The sequence below is a fragment of the Felis catus genome, chromosome B2, assembly GCF_018350175.1.
Source record: "Felis catus isolate Fca126 chromosome B2, F.catus_Fca126_mat1.0, whole genome shotgun sequence".
Taxonomy (NCBI): Eukaryota; Metazoa; Chordata; class Mammalia; order Carnivora; family Felidae; genus Felis; species Felis catus.
The window spans coordinates 141,693,007-141,715,741 of NC_058372.1; the positions used below are offsets into that span (position 1 = coordinate 141,693,007).

General features: G+C 47.2%; 1 protein-coding gene across 3 annotated transcripts in view; it reads left to right on the plus strand.

The window, feature by feature from the left end:
- The window catches only part of ZDHHC14 (zinc finger DHHC-type palmitoyltransferase 14), a 358,275-nt gene extending 336,991 nt beyond the window's left edge, over positions 1-21,284 (plus strand). For all 3 annotated transcript variants that reach the window (XM_045058291.1, XM_045058293.1, XM_045058294.1), the window contains exons 10-12: positions 9,992-10,122; positions 20,978-21,078; positions 21,243-21,284. In XM_045058291.1, coding sequence (XP_044914226.1) covers positions 9,992-10,122; positions 20,978-21,078; positions 21,243-21,269 — 259 coding nt within the window. In that variant the 3' untranslated portion in view covers positions 21,270-21,284. The remainder of the gene's footprint in view (positions 1-9,991; positions 10,123-20,977; positions 21,079-21,242) is intronic.
- The last annotated feature ends 1,451 nt before the right edge of the window (positions 21,285-22,735 follow it).

Genomic DNA, 22,735 nt, shown 5'->3' on the forward strand with positions numbered 1-22,735 from the left:
CATTATTTGGTTTAACTCACTCAAATAGATTCTAATGTGACAATGTCACTGTGATTTAAGCTTGCATGTGAGAGGTTTAAAAGCAGTTGCTTGAAAGTTGCTTTGCATCTGGAAAAAAAAAACAACTTCATAATGATTTTGATCTTCCATTCCTATGAAGAAATGAAGCTAAATGCTTTTATTCCTAAAAGTGCCCTCTCATAATTCGTAGGATCACAGTTGCAAGGCAGAAATTGTAAATGACCCAGGAAAGGTGTCCCCAGCAATCACAACTGTCCACTCATGCTTTGATCTTCCCAGATGTTACTGGCCAGGCAAAAGAAGAAAGCTCAGGCACTACAGAAAAGTAATGCTGCTGAGTCATATTCATGGGTTTTTTCCCTCTGAAACTACACTTCGTTTCAAGTGTGACCTTTGAGAGGAAACACAATATCAGCTGACTGTTAAGACAGTTGTCAGATTAGTGGCCAGTGTGATGATATTAACTGTCAGTCTCCCAACAAAATGTTTATTTCTATTTCATTAATACCATCACTGGTGTAGTTGAAAGGGTGAAACTAGGAGCGCCTGGGTGCCTCAGTTGGTTAGGCGGCCAACTTCAGTTCAGGTCATGATCTCATGGCTCTTGAGTTCAAGCCCCATGTCTGGCTCTGTGCTGACAGCTCGGAGCCTGGAGCCTGCTTCAGATTCTGTGTCTCCCTCTCTCTCTGCCCCTCCTCTGCTTGTGCTCTCTCTCTCTCTTTCTCTCTCTGTCTCTCTCTCTCAAAAATAATAAAATAATTTTTAAAAAAAATGGTGAATGCATGTCGCAGTTCCCTGTATATTGCAAGCCTCTCTGTAAATACGATTCTCCCTCGATCGTGGCAATCCGCGTCAGGGCAAAAAAAAAAAAAACCTCCTCTACCATTGCACACAGAGCTCTTCAGATTTTTCAGTCCTGGTTTAGGCTTTTCCAGGATTGTCAAGGTTTCTAGTTCTTTAAATGTGGACACCATACCTTGAGGGTAGGAGTCACTTCTGTACCCCTGTAGTTTCTAACACAGCTCGAGTGTAGGAGACACTCCAGCTAGCAAGTAGATAATGCATTGAAAATTGGGCCTGATCCCTAGGGGGCAACAGAGTCAAACACATCGGGGAGGTCGGACGCCAGCCAGCAGAGGGCGGGCGGCAGGAAGCGGCACCTCCCACCGGGGCGGAAGTGGAGCCAATATGCAAATGAGGCCAGGCTCCAAGCCCTGACGGAGTCCTGCGCAGCCAGACACTCCAGAGGGTTTTGACAGACCTTCTCTCCGGGTTTAGCCGTTGTGGACGTGTGCCACCTCACCTCTCACACCGCCACACCAAGCCTTGAAGCTGCGATCCATCTTTTATACCCACTCCCCTATGCCCACCCCCACCCCCACCCCCACCTCCCACCCCACTCCAACCCCAAGAGCTGAGAGTTAACAATGTCTATAACATCAGGATTATGCCACTTTTCTAGTAAAAAACAAAAAGGTGAAAATAGTAATGAACAACACAGAAGGAACTTAAGCACCTGAAAATATTCCATGATTGTAATAGTTACCATTTATTACTGACTGCTGGGAGCTGCTCAGCCACCTTTCTCACTTAAACCTCACACTCATCACATGAAGGATCTGCTGTGGAGTGAGGTGCCCAAGCTGCACTGGGGGGACAGGCAGCACCGGGATTCACTCAGGGTCCGTGCCCTTGCCAACACTGTATTCTATTCATTCGCTCCCCAAACCCTTATTGACTATTCAGTAGGGGCCCTGCATGCTCCATGTTGTCAGGGATACAGAGATAAAAGACACAATCCCCTCCTTTAAGAGCTCATTGTCCAAAGAATCTCACGGACTAGTAATGAGATGATTACAGTATGATGAGTCCAGTATGGGCATGACGGAGAAGAGTCTCCAAAGGCAGCCTGGGAGGGCCAGCAAACACTTCCAGGAGGAAGCCCTGTTGTTTCACAAGAGCAGCCCTGTTGATAGCCTTAATGGCACTCCACACTTGACTACCATATGCCTGGAAATTGCCATGCTAATCTACAGTGACCACCACAGATGTGCATGGTGTCCCTCCCTTGTTTCTCAATGCCCACGGAACAGCCATACTGGCAAACTTGCATCAGAACAAGTTTTGGAGGATAAATAGGGGAGCAGGCAGTCAAATAGGGAATGGGGTGGGAGGGGGGAGGGATTTTAGGCAGAGGGAATGGCCTAAGAAGAGTCTCTGTGACTGGAGCATAGGTTCCAAGAGGAATGGGGACAAGAAGACCAAGAGGTAGACAGGATCCAGGTGACATTGAAGGCCTTTTATATCATGCCAAGGAGCACAGATTGTGTTCTAAAAGTTAGGAGGGTGTTTGGGGGAATGTTATACAGGGAATGGCAATGTCATAGATGTGGTTTCAGAAGTATCATTATGCCAGCATTACGAAGAATGGATTGGAACGCAACAGTCCTTGGATGCAAAGACCAGGGGGGAGCTTCCTGCATCATCCAGAGGAGGAAGTACAAGGACCTGGGAAAAGATGGTCATGGCAGGAGTGGAAGAAGAGGAAGGATTCCAGACTTATTTAGGAAGAAGAAGAGATCAGACTTACCAACCAAATAATTATAAATATGGAATGTGGGAGGATGACTCCAGGGCTCCGGCTTAGGTCACCAACTGGATAGTGACACCATTTCCTTTGGGTGAGCTCTGGGACTGTGGCTTATGCAGGGCTGCATTACTTGGCACAAGACACGGTGACAAGTACATAGTCGGTACTCAGTAAATATTTATGGGATGAATGAGAGTATGAATGCCTGAGTGAGGAATATTAACAAAGAACAATGGGAGAGTGGGGTTTGGTTGACGGTGCACGTTGAGTATGAGATGCTCATGAGATCGTCAGAGGAAGATGGGCTGCAGGCTGTCATACATAAGACTGGAATTCAAGAGAGAGCTCTGGGCCAAAAGTCTAGACTGGGGAAGCATCCATATCCACATTCAGAGTAAGGAGAATGGCAGACAAAAGAAGTCACGGTCAGACATTGGGAAACATGGACAGTTCCAGCAGAAGAACAAGGGCCCTGGGAAAGAGGTGTAGAAGGAAGACAAGAAAGAGTGATGGCGTAGAGTTCCAGGAAGGAGAGGCTGTCCCCAGCCCCTGGAGGCCAAGTAGAACAAGAGCTGGAATGTATGGAGAACAGAAGTCACAGGACTGCGTCTGAGGGTCACCCCAGGCAGGGTGTGTGGGAGCTGGCTTGGGCGAGCTCACGGAAACCAAGTGCTAAATTTTCAGGGATTTTGCAAGCTGGTGGTAAACACGGCTGCTGTTAAAAATTAAATTATAGGGGCGCCTGGGAGGATCAGTCCGTGAAGCGTCTAACCTCAGCTCAGGTCATGGTCTCACGGTTTGTGGGTTCAGGTCCCACAGTGGTCTCTGCACTGACCGTGCAGAGCCTGCTTGGGAGTCTCTCTCTCCCTCTCTCTGCCCTTCCCCCACTTGTGTTTTCTCTCTCTCTCAAAATAAATAAATAAACTTAAAAAAATTAAATTATAGGGGTGCCTGGGTGGCTCAGTTGGTTAAACGCCGACTTCGGCTCAGGTCATGATCTCGCGGTTTGTGAGTTCCAGCCCCGTGTCGGGCTCTGTGCTGACAGCTCAGAGGCTGGAGCCCGCTTCCGATTCTGTGTCTCCCTCTCTCTCTGCTCCTTTGCCACTTGTGCTCTGTCTGTCTCTGTCTCCCAAAAATAAATAAACATTTTTAAAAATTTTTTTAAAAATTAAATTATATAAACTTACAAACTGAATAAATTTTGCTAAAAACAGAAGTAATAAACACCTAAAACTCTTCACTTCCTAGTTATTGACATTTTATTATTCTCTGTGCCATCCAGGTTACTTACATCAACTGTGTTTGGTACAAATACTTTATATCTGTGTGTCCCTGCTCATCTCTTCTCAGCTCCGTGCTCAGTGACATCACGGGGGGGGGGGGGGTCACTGGAGATGGGCCAGTGTGGGGATGTGTACACCATGCAGCAGACCCTGCAATTCAGGGTTCTTCCAGAGAGCTGGGTGTTGGCATTTACCAGCACACCACTGAAAGCTGTCCTCTTCTGCCAGAGGACGCCCCCTCCATGTCTCCCCGTCAGGGAGCGGCATTGATCTCAGTCTGGTGACGCTGGTGTAGGAAGAGGGGTGGGCAGCAGAGGGCTTAGACTAGGACCACTCTTACCTTCGGGGAATGCCTACTGCACTGTTTTAGAGAGTTCTATCCAGGTTGAGGCAGGGGTCAGCTGGCAAGGATACAGAGGATTGGGGACAAGGAGAAAGCAGGTGGCAGGGATTGGGTTGGGGAGGGGGTTGCCAATCACCTGGTCGGACACTCAGTGCTAGATTTCAGGGCCAGGAAAAAACCAGGATTGGGGCAGAGGCCAACCTGACAGACTGGTTAACCGTCCTGTGCTTGTGTGGGGCCAGAGCAGCAGCGGACAGGGAGGGGGGTTTTCGTTCTCATCGCCTCAAGCCTGGCTGACAGGAGCCTGCAGGTGGTGGAGGGGAACCAGGCTGGGAAGGCAGGATCTGGCAACGAAGCAGTGGGAAGTGAATTTATTTATTAAAAAAACAAAACAAAACAAAACAGAGGCGCCTGGGTGACTCAGTCAGTTAAAGTGTCCAACTTTGGCTCAGGTCATGTTCTCACAGTTTGTGGGTTCAAGCCCTACATCGGGCTCTGTGCTGACAGCCCAGAGCCTGGAGCCTACTTTCTATTCTGTGTCTCCCTCTCTCTCACACTCTGTCTCTGTCTCTGTCTCTCTCTCTCTCTGTCTCTCAAAAATAAATAAACATTAGTGGCGCCTGGGCGGCTCAGTCGGTTAAGCGTCTGACTTCAGCTCAGGTCATGATCTCGCGGTCTGTGAGTTCGAGCCCCGCGTCAGGCTCTGTGCTGACCGCTCAGAGCCTGGAGCCTGTTTCAGATTCTCTGTCTCCCTCTCTCTCTGACCCTCCCCCGTTCATGCTCTGTCTCTCTCTGTCTCAAAAATAAATAAATGTTAAAAAAATACATATTTTAAATAAATAAATAAATAAACAAACATTAAAAAAATTTTCTTAAACCACTAAAATAATTTTGAAAAACTCTGACCTGATGGCTAATGTGCATCACTGGTTATACCTGGTGTGTACTGAGGAGAGAGGAAGAAGTGAGGCGCATTGTCCGCAGAGAATTAAAACATAAGAAGGAAACCAACTAATTGGCCTGCTTTTTATTATCTCCACATGTGGCAATTCTAAGCGGTGGTAGCGATAAGATACTCCTTCGGGGCAGGCCACTGCCACTGCCACCGCCACCCTCCACACAGGTGTGTACTTTTGACAGCGTTCTGCGTAATCGTTTGATTGTTAGAAAAGCTGACGGGCTCCTCTTTAGTTCCTCTTTGCGGGTTAGCTTCATAGAATCCCTTATTTTTAGAGCGTTGGAGCCACATCTTGTTTTTCCGTTCGGACGACAACGTGTACCAAGGGGCCACGATGTGCCGTCTATCAGTTGTGCTTGGGGTAGCTGAGAGCGCTGTGAGAAATGTGTGCTTTGGAAACGAAATCGGTAGAGAGCCTCATTTTGTGCGTGCAATACAAGAAGTCAGAAGTCCGCTCTGAGTCACCAGTCTCCTATTATTCTAGCATCGAACCTGCGGGGCAGAGGGAGGTTTGAAGCATGAAAAGGGCTCTTTAAAAAGACATAAGCGTGCAGACGTGGAAGGGCTGACCTCAAAGCAAGTTCTGGCGCATATCAGCTGTACCATCTTGGAAGCACTCTACTGAACTGCTCTGAGCCTCAGTTTCTCCATTTAGTAAAATGGGACTAATAACACCGGATCAGCTACTACCCAGGTTATTGTTAAAGGTCCAGTGAAACCAGGTATAGAAAGGGGTGATGCTTATTATAAAGCTTTCCAGGATTCAAGAAGGGGAAAGTGGAGCCCAGAGCAGGCGTATCTGAGCAGATTCCGTGTAGCTTTAGGTCTGGAGCTTTAATTTCCACTGTAGATACAGTGTGCTTAGCAAAGTTTGAGGGCATCAAAGTGAAAATTTGAAACTTGGATACGGGGTAAACAGCTCCGTGGGAAAAGGAGCCAGGCCAGGGCTCTTCTGGAGCGGGGCTCACTCCAGGAAGCAAAGTGAGAAAGAAGGTTCCAGAGAACAGCAGTCACATGGCTGAGCCTGCATGTGTCACAAGTTCAGAGTTGCTGTGTCTGGTTGGGAAGGAAGTTAGGTCTAGAAGAAGATCTTGGAGGAGCGTCTCCCACATCACTTGCCAACTGGCAGATTCGATTTGTAACCAGAAGCCTCTTCTCTCTTCACTGGCTTTGCTGCATTTTTGAAGAGCGGGTGTTTCTTCTGTAAAGGACTGTGGTAGAAATTCTGTGAATCCCTCCAAATCTCTCAAACCAAATGGAAAATAAAACAAATGAAGATGCTCTCTGGCCTCTTTTTGAGTCAATCAACAGAGAACACATATTGTGATGTGAAACATGAGCTTTTTTTCTCTACTACCTGGAAATGGATGGAAAGTCTTTTCCAGAGGTTGCTGATGTTGGCATCATGATGATGGGTGGGTGATAGGCTGTCAGCCCTCCCAGGCAGGTGGTCCACCTGCCTTCTTTGATGCTGGGGCTCCTCTGCCATAGCAGGGTAGGGAAGGGAGCTGGGGAAGTGCCCTCTGCTTCCAGCCAGACCCTCCTGGAATGAATGGAGCCTTTCCACATAGATCTTCAGGTCTTCTCCATGGAATTTAGGCAACTAAAGGCAGAGACAGGTCACTGCAGAGAAGTGTCTGCTCCCTTTTCTAACTAGTGCTTAATATACAGCGTAAGGTTGAGAAGAACAAGACACATCAGATTTGAAGAAACAAGCCATTGAGATAGATGATCCTGGGGTTCAGATGGTTGACCCAGGAGCAGGGCAGCCAGGGAGCCATGCATCTAGAGTCGTGTTCTTCCTTCCTGGAGACACAGCAGGTGAGCTTCCCTCCTAAGGGGAACCCCGCCCTTTCCATGAGTCACTTCCACACCCTATGCACCTGTCCGATTCCAGTAGCCCAACCCTCTATGCCCATGAACAGCTTACACTTCCCACAGCCCTGACAATCTGCCCCATTGGCAACTCTTCAAAACATCGAGGGGAAGTACCGTCAGTTCTGTCCTGGAAAACGTTGCGGGTTAAGACACATGGCCAAGTGCTCCCAATTAATTACTGGCAAATCTAGAATCGGCCGCATTATATGTTTCCAGCACATTTCACAAACTGCCCAGCCGCTTTTGTTCTTTAAATAGAATATCTATGAAATACACCAGAACCTCACCAGGCGGGATTTTTAGAGCAGAGGAAGAAAGCAGAGCAGGTGTCAAGGTTCATTAACCTCACCTTGGTCCCTTTCTAAAAATTGACTCACTGAGATGTCCAGGCTGCTTTTTAAAGCTCCACATGCATATGATATATCATTACGCTTGCTTTGTATATGCATTTTTAGGTCTATTTTTGAGCCAGTTGCTGTACTGAATCAAGAGGCTTTTAACTCTGATATTCTGGATCTAAAATAATCTGCCACCGTGTTTCTCATCGCTGGGCCCTCTCTGGATCTATTTCCAACTCATTATCCTGCTCATGCATATTGGCTTCCACATTGGAACGGCCAGCAGATGCAGAGAAACCCAACCTTCACATTTAATTGAGGCCACGAAGGCCCTTTCCTTGGCAAAACAGAGGGCGAAGTATAAATTGCAGATGCAGTAACCAGCAAATGGATGTCGTATCAGAAGCTGGCTCTCCCCCAGCCATGTCCAAAAGCCTCCGCTATAAATACGTAGAGGAAGTAAACCTTAACCACACCGAGGCTAAAAAAAAATACGCCGGTTTCTGTATGTGGCTTTTGTAAATCAGTTTCATTGCGTCACACTTCCACCTCGAATGCATGACAATAAGGCCAGGGTTACCCAGTAGAAGGCAGAAAAAACCCCACATGTATCACCATATGGCACCTTCCTACACAGTCTGTTTTTCCCTTGGCGATGACAATGAATCACTTGTTGACAGCAGCGGGGCGGTCACATGGCAGATGTGAAACACACCTCGTGGCGCAAAGCCACAGCAAGCAGGAATGTGGCGGGGGTGGAAAGGCCCTGGCACTTCCTTGTGGAGGCCAAATATGACCAGGCCTGTCTGTACTGTATGGAATTAAATAACCATGTGGCAAAAAGCTACGACTCTGGCTTTGCAACACTAAACTGTAAAATGTGTAGGCAGCGCCTGATACATCTTGCAAAATATAATTACAGATCTCCAATGCTTTGAGAGTTTGCATGGAAATGATCCAAACCAACTTAAAATAGTAACAAAGGCTGAGTGCAAACGTGTGGCATGGATTCTCTGAAAAGGCACCAGGAGGAAGGCCAAACATTAATAAGCCTTTTAGGAGCAGGAGGGGATCGTTTGGTTCAACGATGACCGTCACGTTCAGAGACAGCTATCCCTCCACTCCAACCCCACTCTTCTCTTTGAAGAATTAGATCTGAAATCCTTAAGGGCCAGTGTGTATGCGTTGATATTCCCAGTCACACCACATTTCAGAAATAAAATAAACCACACAGGTACAACAGCAGGGACCTGGAGGTGTTGGTTTTGTTTTGTTTTGTTTTGTTTTGTTTTATCATTTGAATACAGTTCAGTAACTTTCTGGAAAGAAAGGACCTGGGGTAGATTGAGCAGCATCCAACACCAAGAGGCAAAAATTTCATACCTGCTAATTTTCCATCCTGACTCTCTTGCAAAAAGACTAATATTTATTCACCAGGGAGCTTCAGGAACAAGTAGGATATTAGCCAGGAAAACCTATCACAGCAGACTGCTTTGTACCAAAAAACTTATAAAAAGTCCTGGGCCCATCAGCATGGTAGGTTGAGAGTTATATTAGCACGTTTCCCCCACTACTTATCATTACAAAACTTTTTTTTAAACTTTAAAAATAGTTGATCACAAAAACAGGGGCAATGTTTATAGCACATACATGTTTTCTGGAAGATTTTATTTTATTTTTTTAAATTTTTTTTAACGTTTATTTATTTTTGAGACAGAGAGAGACAGAGCATGAATGGGGGAGGGTCAGAGAAAGAGGGAGACACAGAATCAGAAACAGGCTCAGAGCCTGACAGCTCAGAGCCCGATGCAGGGCTCGAACTCACGGACCGAAAGATCATGACCCGAGCCGAAGTCGGACGCTTAACCGGCTGAACCACCCAGGCGCCCCGAGGAAGATTTTAATGAAATAAATAGCTGATTAAATATACATTCACTAATCCAAACAGTGTTTAACTGTACCTGGGCTTTTGTTTAGATGTTATTCTCCTGCAGGAGAATTCTGACACCTGGACATACACTGGGTCATATGTGCAACTCCCTATGTGATTCCTGGTTCTCTGGTGACCCTCGTCCCCTTGTTCCCAGGGGCCGGGCTGGCTTTGTTGGTGCTACGTCACCTGCCTCCTGTCCACAGCAGTGGGGACCAGAGGTGCACACTCCCCAGATCTGGCCGCTCACTGGCCCTTCTTCTGGAAAATGAAATGGAACAAAGAAAGCTTTCCCGATAGCTGGACTCAAAATGTGCACCCGTGACTATGGCCAGTGATCACGTTCTACCCCATGCACCGAGGAGCAGGGAAGCTGGTTTGCAGAAACCGGAGAGAAAGCCCAGATTTCTTCTCACGTTTAAGTCTGGTCCCTCCCCGAGGCCCAGCTGCAAGTTCATTGCAGCCGATCACAGAAACAAAGACAAGGCTTATAGCGCATACGTGTTTTCTGGAAGAGTTTAATGAAATAGATAGCTGGTTAGATACACATCCACTGATTCAAGCGTGGTTTGACTGTACCTTGGCTCTTGTCTAGATTTCTATTCAAATTCCTATTTTTTGAGAACTTTTATTTCCCTTGTTTGTTTCAGCCTGGCAATTTCTGCCCCGCGCAACCAAGAGATCTCTAACTGGCACACATTCTTGTGTCTGAGTCACATCATTCCATGGCGCTTTGGGCTGCAGGCTGATGTAACAGGAAACGCCTTGCCGCGTCTCACAGGTACTGGCTCTATGTTCTTTGGGCAGAGGCTACAGGCAGTGGGGTGTGAGTTCTGGCTCTGTGCATTTGAAACATGAACACTTAGCAAGTCTTTTAGCCTGCAAGCTCCTCAGCTTCCTCAGCTGTAAAATGAGATAAACAAACTAAAAAATGATCACGTGATAAAGCACAAAAAGCTTGACCCTTGGGGTTAGTCCAGGGACAAAATCCCAGTTCTGTCACCTCCCAGAGCCTGAGGGTCCTCACTGTGAGTGACAAGTCCTGCATAATAGGCGTGCCTTTTTTTAAAATATTTTTTTTAACATTTATTCATTTTTGAGAGACAGAGTGCGAGAAGGGGAGGGGCAGAGAGCGGGGGCCCGGGGGAGGCACAGACTCCAAAGCAGGCTCCAGGCTCCAAGCTGTCAGCACAGAGCCTGATGCGGGGCCGAACCCATGAACTGTCAGATCATGACCTGAGCTACAGTCGGACATCCAACCGACTGAGCCACCGGGCGCCCCATAACGGCCACGCTTATTATTACTGTTGCTGTTATCGCGACTGCCCTTCTTCTCTTCCCGGCGAATGTGAACTTTCTTTGTGATCTATTAAGAACAATTCCCGAAATAAAGGGTATCAAGACTCTTTCTTTAAAAATCAAAAGCATGGGAATGCAAGCTGGTGCAGCCACTCTGGAAAACAGGATGGAGTTTCCTCAAAAAACTAAAAATAGAACTACCCTACCACCCAGCAATTACACTACTAGGCATTTATCCAAGGGATACAAGTGCACTGTTTTGAAGGGACACAGGCACCCCCATGTTTATAGCAGCACTATCAACAATAGCCAAAGTATGGAAAGAGGCCAAATGTCCATCGAAGGACGAATGGATAAAGATGTGGGATATATATACAATGGAGTATCACTCGGCAATCAAAAAGAATGAAATCTTGCCATTTGCAACTACGTGGATGGACCTGGAGGGTATTATGCTAAGTGAAATTAGTCAGAGAAAGACAACAATCAGATGATTTCCCTCATTTGAGGACTTTAAGAGACAAAACAGATGAACAAGAGGGAAGCGAAGCAAAAATAATATAAAACCAGGGAGGGGGACAAAACAGAAGAGACTCATAAATATGGAGAACAAACAGAGGGTTCCTGGAGGGGTTGTGGGAGGGGGGATGGGCTAAATGCGTAAGGGGCACTAAGGCATCTAACTCCTGAAATCGTCCTTGCACCAGATGCTAACTCTTTGGATATAAATTTACAAAAATAAAAAAATTTTTAAAAATCAAAAGCAGCTTCTGCTTCATCTCTGTCGCTCAGCTGGAGGCGGGGGGACATCTCTCTGTCGATGACATCTCAGGTCTGCTTGTTGATCCAGCATGAAGGCTGTAAGACACGTAGGAAATAGACGTCTCCCGTCTTTGAAGGAAAGGAGAGGCAGCCAGGTAGGAGAGGGAGACCACCAGACCTGGCTGCCCGTCCTCAGGCCACTTACCCGCTCTGAGATTCTCTCTGTAAACCGGGATGCTGATGTCATCTACTCCCAGGGACACTGGACTCACTGGGGCTAGCGTGCCTGAAGAGGCGCTCCACACCAAACGCCTTGATGACAGCCCTCGCCTGGAACCCGCCTTTCTAACTCTCCTGTCTCTCCCCCTCTGCGGCAGAAATAGAATAATCATTCCGACAGCCGTGAGCGTGTCTCCGTGTTAGCAGGAACCCCGACGTGTTTCTCCTCAATCAGCAATGTTCCTACCAGGTCATCAGTTTAGGAAGAGGCAAATCAGACCTCCTTCCCTTAACATTTATTACCCTATTTGGGTTTTTTAGGAACTGAAATTTGCATTGGGCGCAACTTAAAGGGAACAATGTTGACAGCTCAAATGCATCAAAATCTAGAGTTCATACCAGGATCCTGTTTTTGCTTTAATCACAGTTCATTTTAAAACCAAAGTCAAAGGGGTTTCATTCTAGCAAATGAGAAGCTGAGTGACAAACTAAAGATAAAATTATGGTCTGGGTTCCCAGTTTCAGGCCAGAGTCAATTCTCAAAACCGTCCTGGAAAATGGTGATACTGTGAACTCCGCAGGGGGAGTTGTGGGGGTGAGAGGCTGAAGGGTGTGGCGTCACACAGGGGCCCACAGGGGCCAGGCCCAGGAGAGGCCCTGCTTGGAGCCATGTCTGCTGTCTCCCAAGGCATCCGCTCGCCCTGGTTTGTCCAGAACCATCTCGGTGTTAAGTCTGGGACTCAGGTGACTCCTCAGTCTCAGGCAAACAGGGACAGTGGATCACCCCATCCCACACTGGTATGAACTGCTTCATGTTCACCTAGCCTTTTGGCCTTATTACACATTCTGATCCCCGCCTAGTCTATCCCGTAGACTTTTCTTCAATTTGATTTCTTTTGCTTTCTTGCCTAAATAGCAGAAGACAAATACAACAGAAGGAGAAAAGCGTTTTAGGACAGATAAGCCGGTGAGGCTAGAAACCACTGCTCTTGGAGTAGAAGGCACTTTCCCTCACTTTTCCCACAGTTCAGGACCACAGGAGCAGGCAAATACTGTCCCTGGTGATCAGCAGCATTCATGGCTGGGCATTAAGGCTACATTTGTACCCTTACTTTTATATAAATTTTTATAAGACTATTAATTGTCACCGTTGACACTATACTTAACATCCTGTTCATACCCCTTCTTCTGCAGTGGAGAGCAGAGGAGGGAAGATGTTTCCTCTTTCCAGCCAGAGGAAACACATTTGCAAAGAAAATGAACCCCTGTAGGAAATTCCTCTTGCCTAGTCCTTTTTTTTTTTTTTAAAGTAAATTTGCTGCGGAGAGGGTGGTTCATCACGGTTATCAAAGCAATATATGCATATTGTCACAAACTAGGAAAATAGAGAAGGAATTTTAAAAATCACACGTAATCCCAGAATGGTATCTTTTAAAGCAAGCTGAACAGCAACGCACCCAGTGGACATCTTCAGTGAGCAGTACCCGTTCAGATAGGCTACACCGTCATCCCCCAGAGCCGCTGGCTGCCCGGAACATTCTGTGTTCTACAGCCTTTTATACAGCAGCAGCAGCAGCAGCAAAAACAGCTCCCTTGTTACTAAGTGACAATAGTTCTTTTTCTCTAGGATGCTGAATTTGTGTCAGAGCCTTGAACCAATCAACCCATCCATCAACAAATCCCTGCCGTTTCTGTGATAGAACAGCACCCTGGGACCCCAACTTCACGACAGGAAATGTCCCGGGCAAGTGTAATGAGTTGTATCAGTGAGCAAAGAGAATGCCTGGGAGGGGTAGCCAGGGGACCTGTTCTGGACTGGGAGGCAGGGAGCTTCCCGAGGGCATCACACTCAAGCCAAGACTAGCCAGCGTACTAGGAGGAGCTGGGTGAAGACAGAGAGAAAGGCCAGAGGGGCAGCCCGTGAGAAGGTCTGGGGGCTGGAGCATCCTGACGGAGGGGCTACACGGGACAAGGTCATAGTGAAGGCCAGGATGCCTGAAATACCCAGGGCCAGTGAGAGTGAGGCATGAGCCAAAGATGCCAGAGGAAATAGGACAGAAAGGGTAAGGTGTGCAGGTCTGTGTTCTTGATTTTGGCTTTCCACCAAGAGCAATGGGAAGCCTCCCAAGGCTCACCCACAGGGGCACGACAGGACCTCTACAGTGAGCAAGCCTGGCTGCAGAGAGCAGCGTGGGCGTGGCAGAGAGTGACTGGGTCAGAGGCATCTGCAGAAGGAGAGGGGAAAATAGGTGTGTTTGCGAGGGCTCCAGGGGTCAGAATCAGCCTTGGTGACTGATTTAATAGTGCAGTGAGAGAGACAGGGCCCAGATGGCAGGTTGCAAAGGGAGAGGTGTGAAAGCTTCAAGGACAGCCCCCAGGGGCAGGGCCTGCTCCCTGGGTGTGTGGCTGGTACAGTCACCCAAGCTCGTCCTCAGAAGGGCCGAGTACTTGGTTTACTGCTTTGCTGTCGCTGATCATTTTCCAACAAGGAGCCCTGCATTTTCATTTTGCACCAGGCCTGCAAATTACATAGCTGGCCTTGCCCAGGGCTAATTGTCTTCTACATGTTTCGCTTGGCTAATGGCACTTGGACTCCATCCAAGGCCTTGAGATTGTTGATTTATCCTGTCAGGCGGGACATGCGTGTAAAGAAGGCTCACTGGACCCAGTTCAGTGAAGTTTGTGTCTGTGAGCATGTCAGTGATGGTCTGTGATTAAAGTGCCTGAGAGCAGGAAGACAGAAGACCGTTTTTACTGGCTTTGGAGACAGGAAACTGAGGGCATTTTAATAACATCAGCCTCAAGTTTGCTGCTTGAGTAAAAGAGGGATTTTCCTCATCCCCAGGTTCATTTAGTTTAGTAATTCAAGCCAAAAAACTTCATTTGTTCAAGCTGAAGCTAAATGGATATTCTGTTTGGCAGAAAAGACTTTGAAAAAATGAGTGATTTATTCTTTTACTTAAGCTAAGAATGTCATAACATGCCTGACTCTCAGGCAACATGAAATTCGCATTTGAAAAAATTATTATCGTAAGGGTTTAAAAGAAAATATGTGAATATTTCTATGCTTGAACTTCAGGGAAGAAAAAAGAGATAGTCCTTTACCAAAGCTCAAGGTATAACACAATAAACTGATTATTCAAGGAACTCTATAAATTTACCAGAATCGTTATGTAGGCTTGTAGGCTCCAGACCAAATAATAATTATTACTTTTACTACTAAGTGAGAAAATAAACTATTAAGAATAACTAAGATACAGATCACCATCCTGAATTTCTTTACATATCATATATCCACTTACAACAGCAAATTTCTATAAAATAAAATTATAGGAAGAATAGGGAGAATTTGGCAAGCCCTTCCAAATATTTACAAGGCTACATCTTTCGAAGTCGAGTTAGTAATGTAGTCTAAAGGAAGGGTTTTGAAGTCAGGAAGTTTCAGGTTCAAGCCTGGATCCAGCTTGGACAAGTTACTTAAACTACCTCTGTGTCCCCACATGCAAATGGAGGTAATCCCTACTTTCTGTTTGTAATTTGCATATTGTAATTAGTCGATAATTTGCATTTTTTAAAGCTGTATTTTTTTAAATGACTGCTAAAGAACAGTTAAATGCACACTTACCTGTGTGAATCTTCATCAGTTTCCTTGATAAGTTACTCAAGTGACTCCAAGGGCTGGGGCCAGTGTTACTGGACCAAAGCACCCTGCAGATGACAGAGAGGTGAAGGGATTGGGGTCTTCCCCTCCGAAAAGAAGGAAGGAAAGGGACGGAGGTGGGGAGGATGAGGGAGAGGAGCATGAGCTGGTGTGTTGATGTCACCGGAAGGGTTCAAGGGACATAAGCAAAGGAGGAGAATGTCAGGGGTGGGGGGGTGTTAAGAAAGGAGTTTCCCTGTCTCCGCAGGTAAAGTACCTGGAGGGCATCTGTACTAGTGTCCTAGAGCTGCAGCAAGCAAGCCCCACAAACAATAGGAATGTAATTCTCTCACAGTCCTTGGGGCCGCAAGTCTGCCATCAACATGCCCCAGGATTGGTTTCTTCTGGAGGCTCCTAGAGGGATTCTGTTCCAGGCCGTCCCCTAGTCTCAGGTGTTGCCGGCGGTGCTTAGCGTCCCTCAGCTTGTGGATGCATCGTTCCCGTCTCTGCCTCCCCTGATACACCGTTACAGCAAATACCGGGCACACAGGAAGAGACAAGTGACAGGCGCTCAGAGAATCAGAAACGATTTTATTCTGCACCAGCGCTGGCCAGCGGAGTCATCTCCAAAAGCTGAGCCCCGAGCCCTGGCGCTGGCCTACTTTTATGCCTGGTCAGCTTCCGGGTACTTGGAAACTTTCAATCGGCTGCATGGGTGGGCAGGATTGCAGGGGCTCAAGGGAAGAAATGGGGGAGAGGGGCACTTACCGATTGTGCTACACGGGCAGTCGGTTGATCAAGAAGCAAGTAAGCAAGATTATAGAAGCCAAAAGCATGCAAGGGGCCTATCCGGCCTCGGACATCTGCCTGTTTTTGTTTTTTTGTTTTTTGGGTTTTTTTTTAATCTGCTTTTGTCAGCTTTCCTTCTCAACACGGCCTTCTCGCCTTCTCCCTGTATGTGCGGGTCTTTCTGTGTGTCTTCACACAATGTACTCCTCTCTCTGTGCCCAGATTTCCCTCTTATAAGGATAGCAGCCCATCCTACTCCACAAAGACCGTTATTTCCCAATAAGGCCACAGTTACAGGTATGGAGGTTAGGACTTGAACTTGTCTTTTTAGGGGATACAGTTCATCCCACCTCTGGCATAGACAAGGAGCAGCTAGAGGTGACCAGCCAGGGGCTCTTCTGTCCCCAGGAGACATCATATCTGTAACCTATTCTCAGTCTGCCACTTTGGAAAGCTCTGGTATAAACCCTCCTCCATTCCACTCTCGCCTTCCCCCCATCTCTGATAAAGTTTCTACTAAACACACATTTCCTACATCCACACAGGCTGTGATCTGATCAAAGGTGCAGTACCCAATCAGGCACCTTCCATAAGGACCGATCCTGCCCGAAACTCACCTGTCATGGCCAAGCAGCAGGTGCATCTGTATGATGCAGGACATCCAGGGCTGTTGAGCCTGGTGCCATTCAACGTGGAACTCTTGAAACAAATTCTTGTCTGACTCTGGGCTCATGGGATCTTCTGACAGCTTACCTTTCGGGTGGCAGGACAGGGAGAGCGGATTGGCTGGAGGACCCCTTTGTCCAGCACTACAGTTCCTACTTAAATCAATAAAGTAGCTTTCTGGCTGCAAATGGTCAGTGCATGACCCTGGTTAATAAGTCTGTCCCTGAAAGATGAGTGCATTCTCTCTGCACCGAGTTAACTCCGCCTCACAAGGCCATTTGGGAGATAGCCCCAGCCATATCTGGCCAGTGCCCACCTTGCTGATCTCATTGCTAGGGCCTCATTTCCTTTGGCAAATTCTTCTACTACAATTGTGGTCTCTAGAGGCACAAATGAAAGACAACTGACTCAGCCCAGGGGTGGGAGGGTAGGAGAAGAGTCCAAGAGGAGGGGAAGGAGCAAGCAGAGCAGGGCGGGAGGATTGTCGGCAGAGGGAACCGTGCCTGTGAAGTCATAGTAACCTGAGGATGTGGGGGCCATGGAGGGGAGGGCTCTGGTGCTTCTGAGGCCACAGTTTACTGCAAATGAGGACAGGCCTGGAGGTTACTCCACGTAAGAAATCGGGCTCCTTGGGTGCTCTGCTAAGGAGTTGGGTCTCAGTCCCAAAGACTACTGGGAGCCATTTGGGATTCTAGGCAGAGATGCCATGACTAAATTCACATTTCACCAGGCTCATCGAGGCAGCTGGCTGGAAGAAAGAGAAACCAACAGGACAGAGAGGAAGAGAGAGGAGGCCACTGTGGTCATCCAGCTCTGTTAGGGCCAGAATCAAGACGACGGGATGGAGGACAGGCAAAAAATGAGAGGTGTTCAAGAAATACAGCAGTGAGGGCACCTGGGTGGCTCAGTCAGTTAAGTGTTCGACTCTTGATTTCTGCTTGGGTCATGATCTCATGGTTTGTGACTTCAAGCCTCGCACTGGGCTCTGCACTGACAGTGTGGAACCTGCTTGGAATGCTCTCTCCCGCTCTCTGCCTCTCCCATGCTCATGCTGTCAATCTCTCTCTCTCTCTCTCTCTCTCTCTACCTCCTCCTCTCTCTCTCCCCCCTCCTCTCTCTCTCTCTCTCTCTCACACACACACACACACATAAATAAATAAATAAAACTTAAAAAAAATTTTTTTTAATACAATAGGGGCACCTATTTACGTGTTTACGCGTCCAATTCTTGATTTCGGCTCAGGTCATGATCTCACAGTTCATGGGTTTGAGCCCCGCGTCAGGCTCTGCACTGATGGTGCAAAGACTGCTTACAATTCTCCCTCTCCCTCTCTCCCTCTCTCTGCCTCTCTCTCAAAAAATACATAAACTAAAAAAAAAAAAAATCTTTTCAAAAATACAGTAAACAGCCTAGGATGTGGAAAGTGAAGGAAAGGAGAGGGAAGAGACAAGGATTCCTGGTGCAGAGAAGATAGCAGGACTAAAATGGGCAGAATTGTGTCCCCCCCAAAAGATACACTTAAATGTTAACCCCAGTGCCTATGACCTTATTTGGACATAGGGTCCTTATAGACATAATCAAGTTAAGATGAGGTCCTACTTGAGTAGGTCCCAAGTGGGACCAATGACTGGTGTCCTTATATGAAGAGGGAAATTTAGACACAAACATGTAGACATACAGGGAGAAGTCATGTGACACTGGAGGCAGAGGCAGAAGGGAGGGATGCAATTTCAGACCAAGAACACCAAGGATTGCCAGCAGAAGCCAGAAGCTGGGATAAGGCGAAGAGGGATCCCTCCCTAGAGCCTTCTGAGAGAGCACAGCCCTAATGACACTTTGATTTTGGACTTCTGACCTCTGGAAGTGTATGAGAATAAATTTCTGTGGTTTGAAAGCCACCCAGTGTGTGCGACTTTGTTATGGCAGCTCCAGGACACTGGTGTCACCAACAGCCTCCTTCTCCATGTATCAGTGTGTTTGCACCCAAACTTCTCTCTTCTTATAAGGACACCAGTCTTTGGATTAGGGTCCATCCTAACATCTCAGTATGACCTCACCTTAAGTTGATTATATACACAGAGACCCTGTCTCCAAGTAAGTTCACATTTACAGGTATGAGGAGTTAAACTTGAACATATCTTTTTGGGGAACACCGTTCAACTCACAGCATTCCTGAGTGAATATTTCTTGTATTTAGAAAAGAACACGAGAGCATAAGAACTGGGTGCCATAGGAGTGAAATTTGTTCTAAATTCAGAGAAGGGAGAAACTGCCTTGAGCTGGTGGAGGATATAGAGAATCTTGAAGAATGGCTAGGAATTAAATGCAGAGGAGGATAAGGATATGTCACAGTAACAAAAACCACCAACAGGTCACCTGCTCTGCACTGGGCACTGTCCTGGATGCATTACGTACATGGTCTCCGGCTCCTGGGGTCTCAGTCGGTTGAGCATCTGACTCTTGATTTCAGCTCAGGTCATGATTCCTGGGCCGTGGGATCAAGCTAAGTGTGGGATCCACACTAAGCATGGAGTCTGGTTAGGGTTCTGTCTCTCTCTCTCTCTCTCTCTCTCTCTCTCTCTCTCATTCGGTCTCCCCCCCACCCAGTCCTCCCCCTAGTCACGCATGCTGTCTCTCTAAAATACAAAAAATATGTACATATATACATACGTACATGATCTCTAGTCCCCCATTATCTATCATCGATTAGAAAATGGATTCTCCAGAGGCAGTGTTTTTTCCAAAGTCACACAGAGAGTACTGGAACCCAGGCCCAATGGGTGCAAAAGCAATCGGGCTTCAAACCCAGTCTGCTGCACTGTGGGGTTCCTATAAGGAAACCAGGGAGATGGAGGTGTGGAGGTGGGTCCTGTGCCCGTGCGCAGTGGATGAACGTCACCTGCCTGGCCTGAACAGAGCTTCCTGCACAGAGGGCAGGGGATGAGCCTGAACACGTGGGGCAGAGCCAGCTGGTTGAGGGCTTCATGCCAGGAGCTTCCAGAACAAGGAAGCCCCTGAAGGTGATTAGCAGGAAGTCCTGCAAGTGTGGTTATGGGACCATGGATGGAAAATATTTGTGAAGACGAAACCTGTATTACTCAAGTTGCAGATTGCAGGGTATTTTTTGACGACGGGACAAGTTCCTCCAACCTTCAACAAGGATGATGGAGTCCAGAGATGCTCTCTGGTCCCATCTCTAGCCCTGTGTGACTCCAAACAAATCCCTATGCTTTCTGCAAATCAGTTTCCTTTTTTTCCTAATTTCTTTTTTGGGGAGAGGGTCAGAGGGAGAGAGAAAGAAAGAAAAAAAAAATCTAAAGCAGACTCCACGCTCAGGGTAGAGTCTGACTCGGGGCCCAATCTCACAACCAACTGTGAGATCATGACCTGAGCTGAAATCAAGAGTCAGACGCTTAACCGACTGGGCCCCCCCCAGAGGCCCCTGCAAATCAGTTTCCTATCACTGGAAGAAAGATCATGATACCTGCTCAATCCTCAGTGTTATTGGCAGATCTGCTGGGTTATGTGCTGGGATGGAAGTATTATTACAGAGCTAGGAGCCTTGGCAAGACCCTTTTGTGGGTGTGCATAGCCCTGGCCCTGAGATTGTGTTAGAATTCATGAAAGAGACACAACAGACAAAAAAGCTAATTTAAATGGTATTTGAAAAGACCATTTACTTGGCTTTGGGTGTGCTGGATTTTTTCTGTGTGTGGGTGGAAGAATTTATGCAGCAAATGGTACACGCACTTGAGTCAGGCAAGGCCCGGGTTTGAAGCTCACCTTCTTCTTCTTTTTTTTTTTAATTTATTTTTGAGAGAGAGAGCTCATTAGTAGGGAAGGGGCAGAGAGAGAGGGGAGGGAGGGAGAGAGAGAGAGAGAGAGAGAGAGAGAGAGAAAACTGGAAGCAGGCTCCAGGCTCTGAGCTGTCAGCAGAGCCCAGTGTGAGGCTTGAACTCACAAGCCGTGAGATCATGACCTGAGCCGATGTCTGAAGCTTAACAGACTGAGGCACCCAGGTGCCACACTATCTTCCTTTTCAAGACAATTCACCTTTGACTGGGGAGAAACAAAGGGTGGCTAAGCCATTCCCTCCTTTGGGGAAAATAATCTGTCTTCAGTAGTTTCCTTTCTACATAGTTTTGTTCTGGTCTATTTCATTTACCGGCAATGGAGCCATTCAGAATGTGTTTTCAGGCAGTTCAGAGCATCTTCCTTATTCCTCTTATCAGATTTGTATTTGGGCTTTTCTGTTGCCAGGCCTGGCCCTGGGGCAAGCCTTCCTGAAGACTGGCAGCACAGGACCTGAGGCCCCTCCTTGGCTCTCCTGCCAGTCCTCTCCCGGCCTGCTGGGCTGCCCAGTGAGTCAGTCTCTTCCTCTGTTTGTTTACCTCATTGCAAAATTAGAGTCGTAGAAATAAATATTTACCAACCTCAACAGGATGTTGAGGCAATTAACAAATGAATAATTATAGAGCAGACTCACATACAAAGCTCCTGATAAAGCTAATTATTATTTTTATAGGAGCTCTCAAAAGGAAAACCTTCTTGATGAGCGTCCACTCTCCAGGTGGCTTGTGAACTTGGCCTCCCACTGGGGTATGCCTGCTTTCTCTCAGGGATGGGATCGTGAACATCAAACTGGAGGCCCATTTCCCCGATAGTGTGGCCTTCCAGAGCCAGAACGCTGTCCCCTTTGGCAGCAACGAATGGAGACCATGGAGTTGCCAGGTAAATTTGTAGGTCAGTTGGAATTTCAGGTCAATGGCAAATGATTTTTAGTATAAATATGTTTCATGCATTAATTGTAAAGGAGGCAAAACACACTTATACTAAAAAGTTTTTGTTTACTTGAAATTCTAATTTCAGTGGGCATCCTGCTTTTATTCATTTGGTTTTTTGTTTCTGCTAAATCTGGCAACACGAAATCCACATTGTTTTACTAACACCATCTCAGGATGGTGACATTCAGACATCACAATCATCAACCCCTGCCTTTGAGAAAGCACAGCAATCAGTTATCAGCGTTAATGTTAACGTCTGACACATGGGGCTGCAGCCACACCAGGTGACCGTCCTCGTTCAGGCAGGATGCTTTAAATGGGACTGCTTGCCTAGCTTTGCCTTCAGAGTTGTGACTCTCATAGGTGGTGTTCCTCCTGTCTACCTATAAAACAATGGAGAGAGTGTCTCTTTAGCTCCAGGACCTTGTAAAGATGAGAAAATGATTGGGGCACCTGGGTGGCTCAAGTTTGTAGAGGGTCCGGCTTGGCTTAGGTCATGATCTCACAGTTTGTGGGTGTGAGCCCTGCGTGGGGCTCTGTGCTGAGAGATTCTGTCTCCCTCTCTCTCTCTCTCTCAAAAACAAGTAAATGTTATGCCCAGAATTCGTGATCCCCAAAGACCACCAGGGAGCCGAGTCCGATGCAAAAGCAAAAGAGCCTTTATTCGAGCTAGCTCGAGCTCAATCCCCTACCTGCACCAACGCAGCAGTGAGATACCAGGGAGAGAGAGCGAGTGTCAAAAGCACAAAGGTTTTATAGGGGTCTAGGGGCAGTTGGTGAGGTAATGGCTGTGGCCTCAGCTGATTGGCTGGGGAAGGGTCGGAGTCCTGTTACCAAGTCGCTGGGCATGTTTTGATCAGGAAGTTTGAACGGGTGATCGGGAGGTTACTCAAGGGGAGGAGGCCGTGGTCTAGGTGAAGGACACAGAACAAGATGGAGTCCGCCCCGGCGTAGGCCCGCCCTTTCATAAACATAAGAAAAAAAGATGAAAAAATGTTTAAGAAGGATTGAAACCCACGTTCTATGTGAGACCACTTGGTTGAACTTATGACATTTATGTTTTTTAAAGTCAAACAAGTCAGAAGTGGCCATTTCGCATGGCTCAATATCTAGGCTACCGTTCAAGAAACCGTCAAGGTTCTAGAGTGGGCTCTGATGTCAGGCACCAGAGATGCCGCAGTAACCCGCTTCAGATTCATGTCTACATGACCTTATACGTGATCTCATCTCTGTT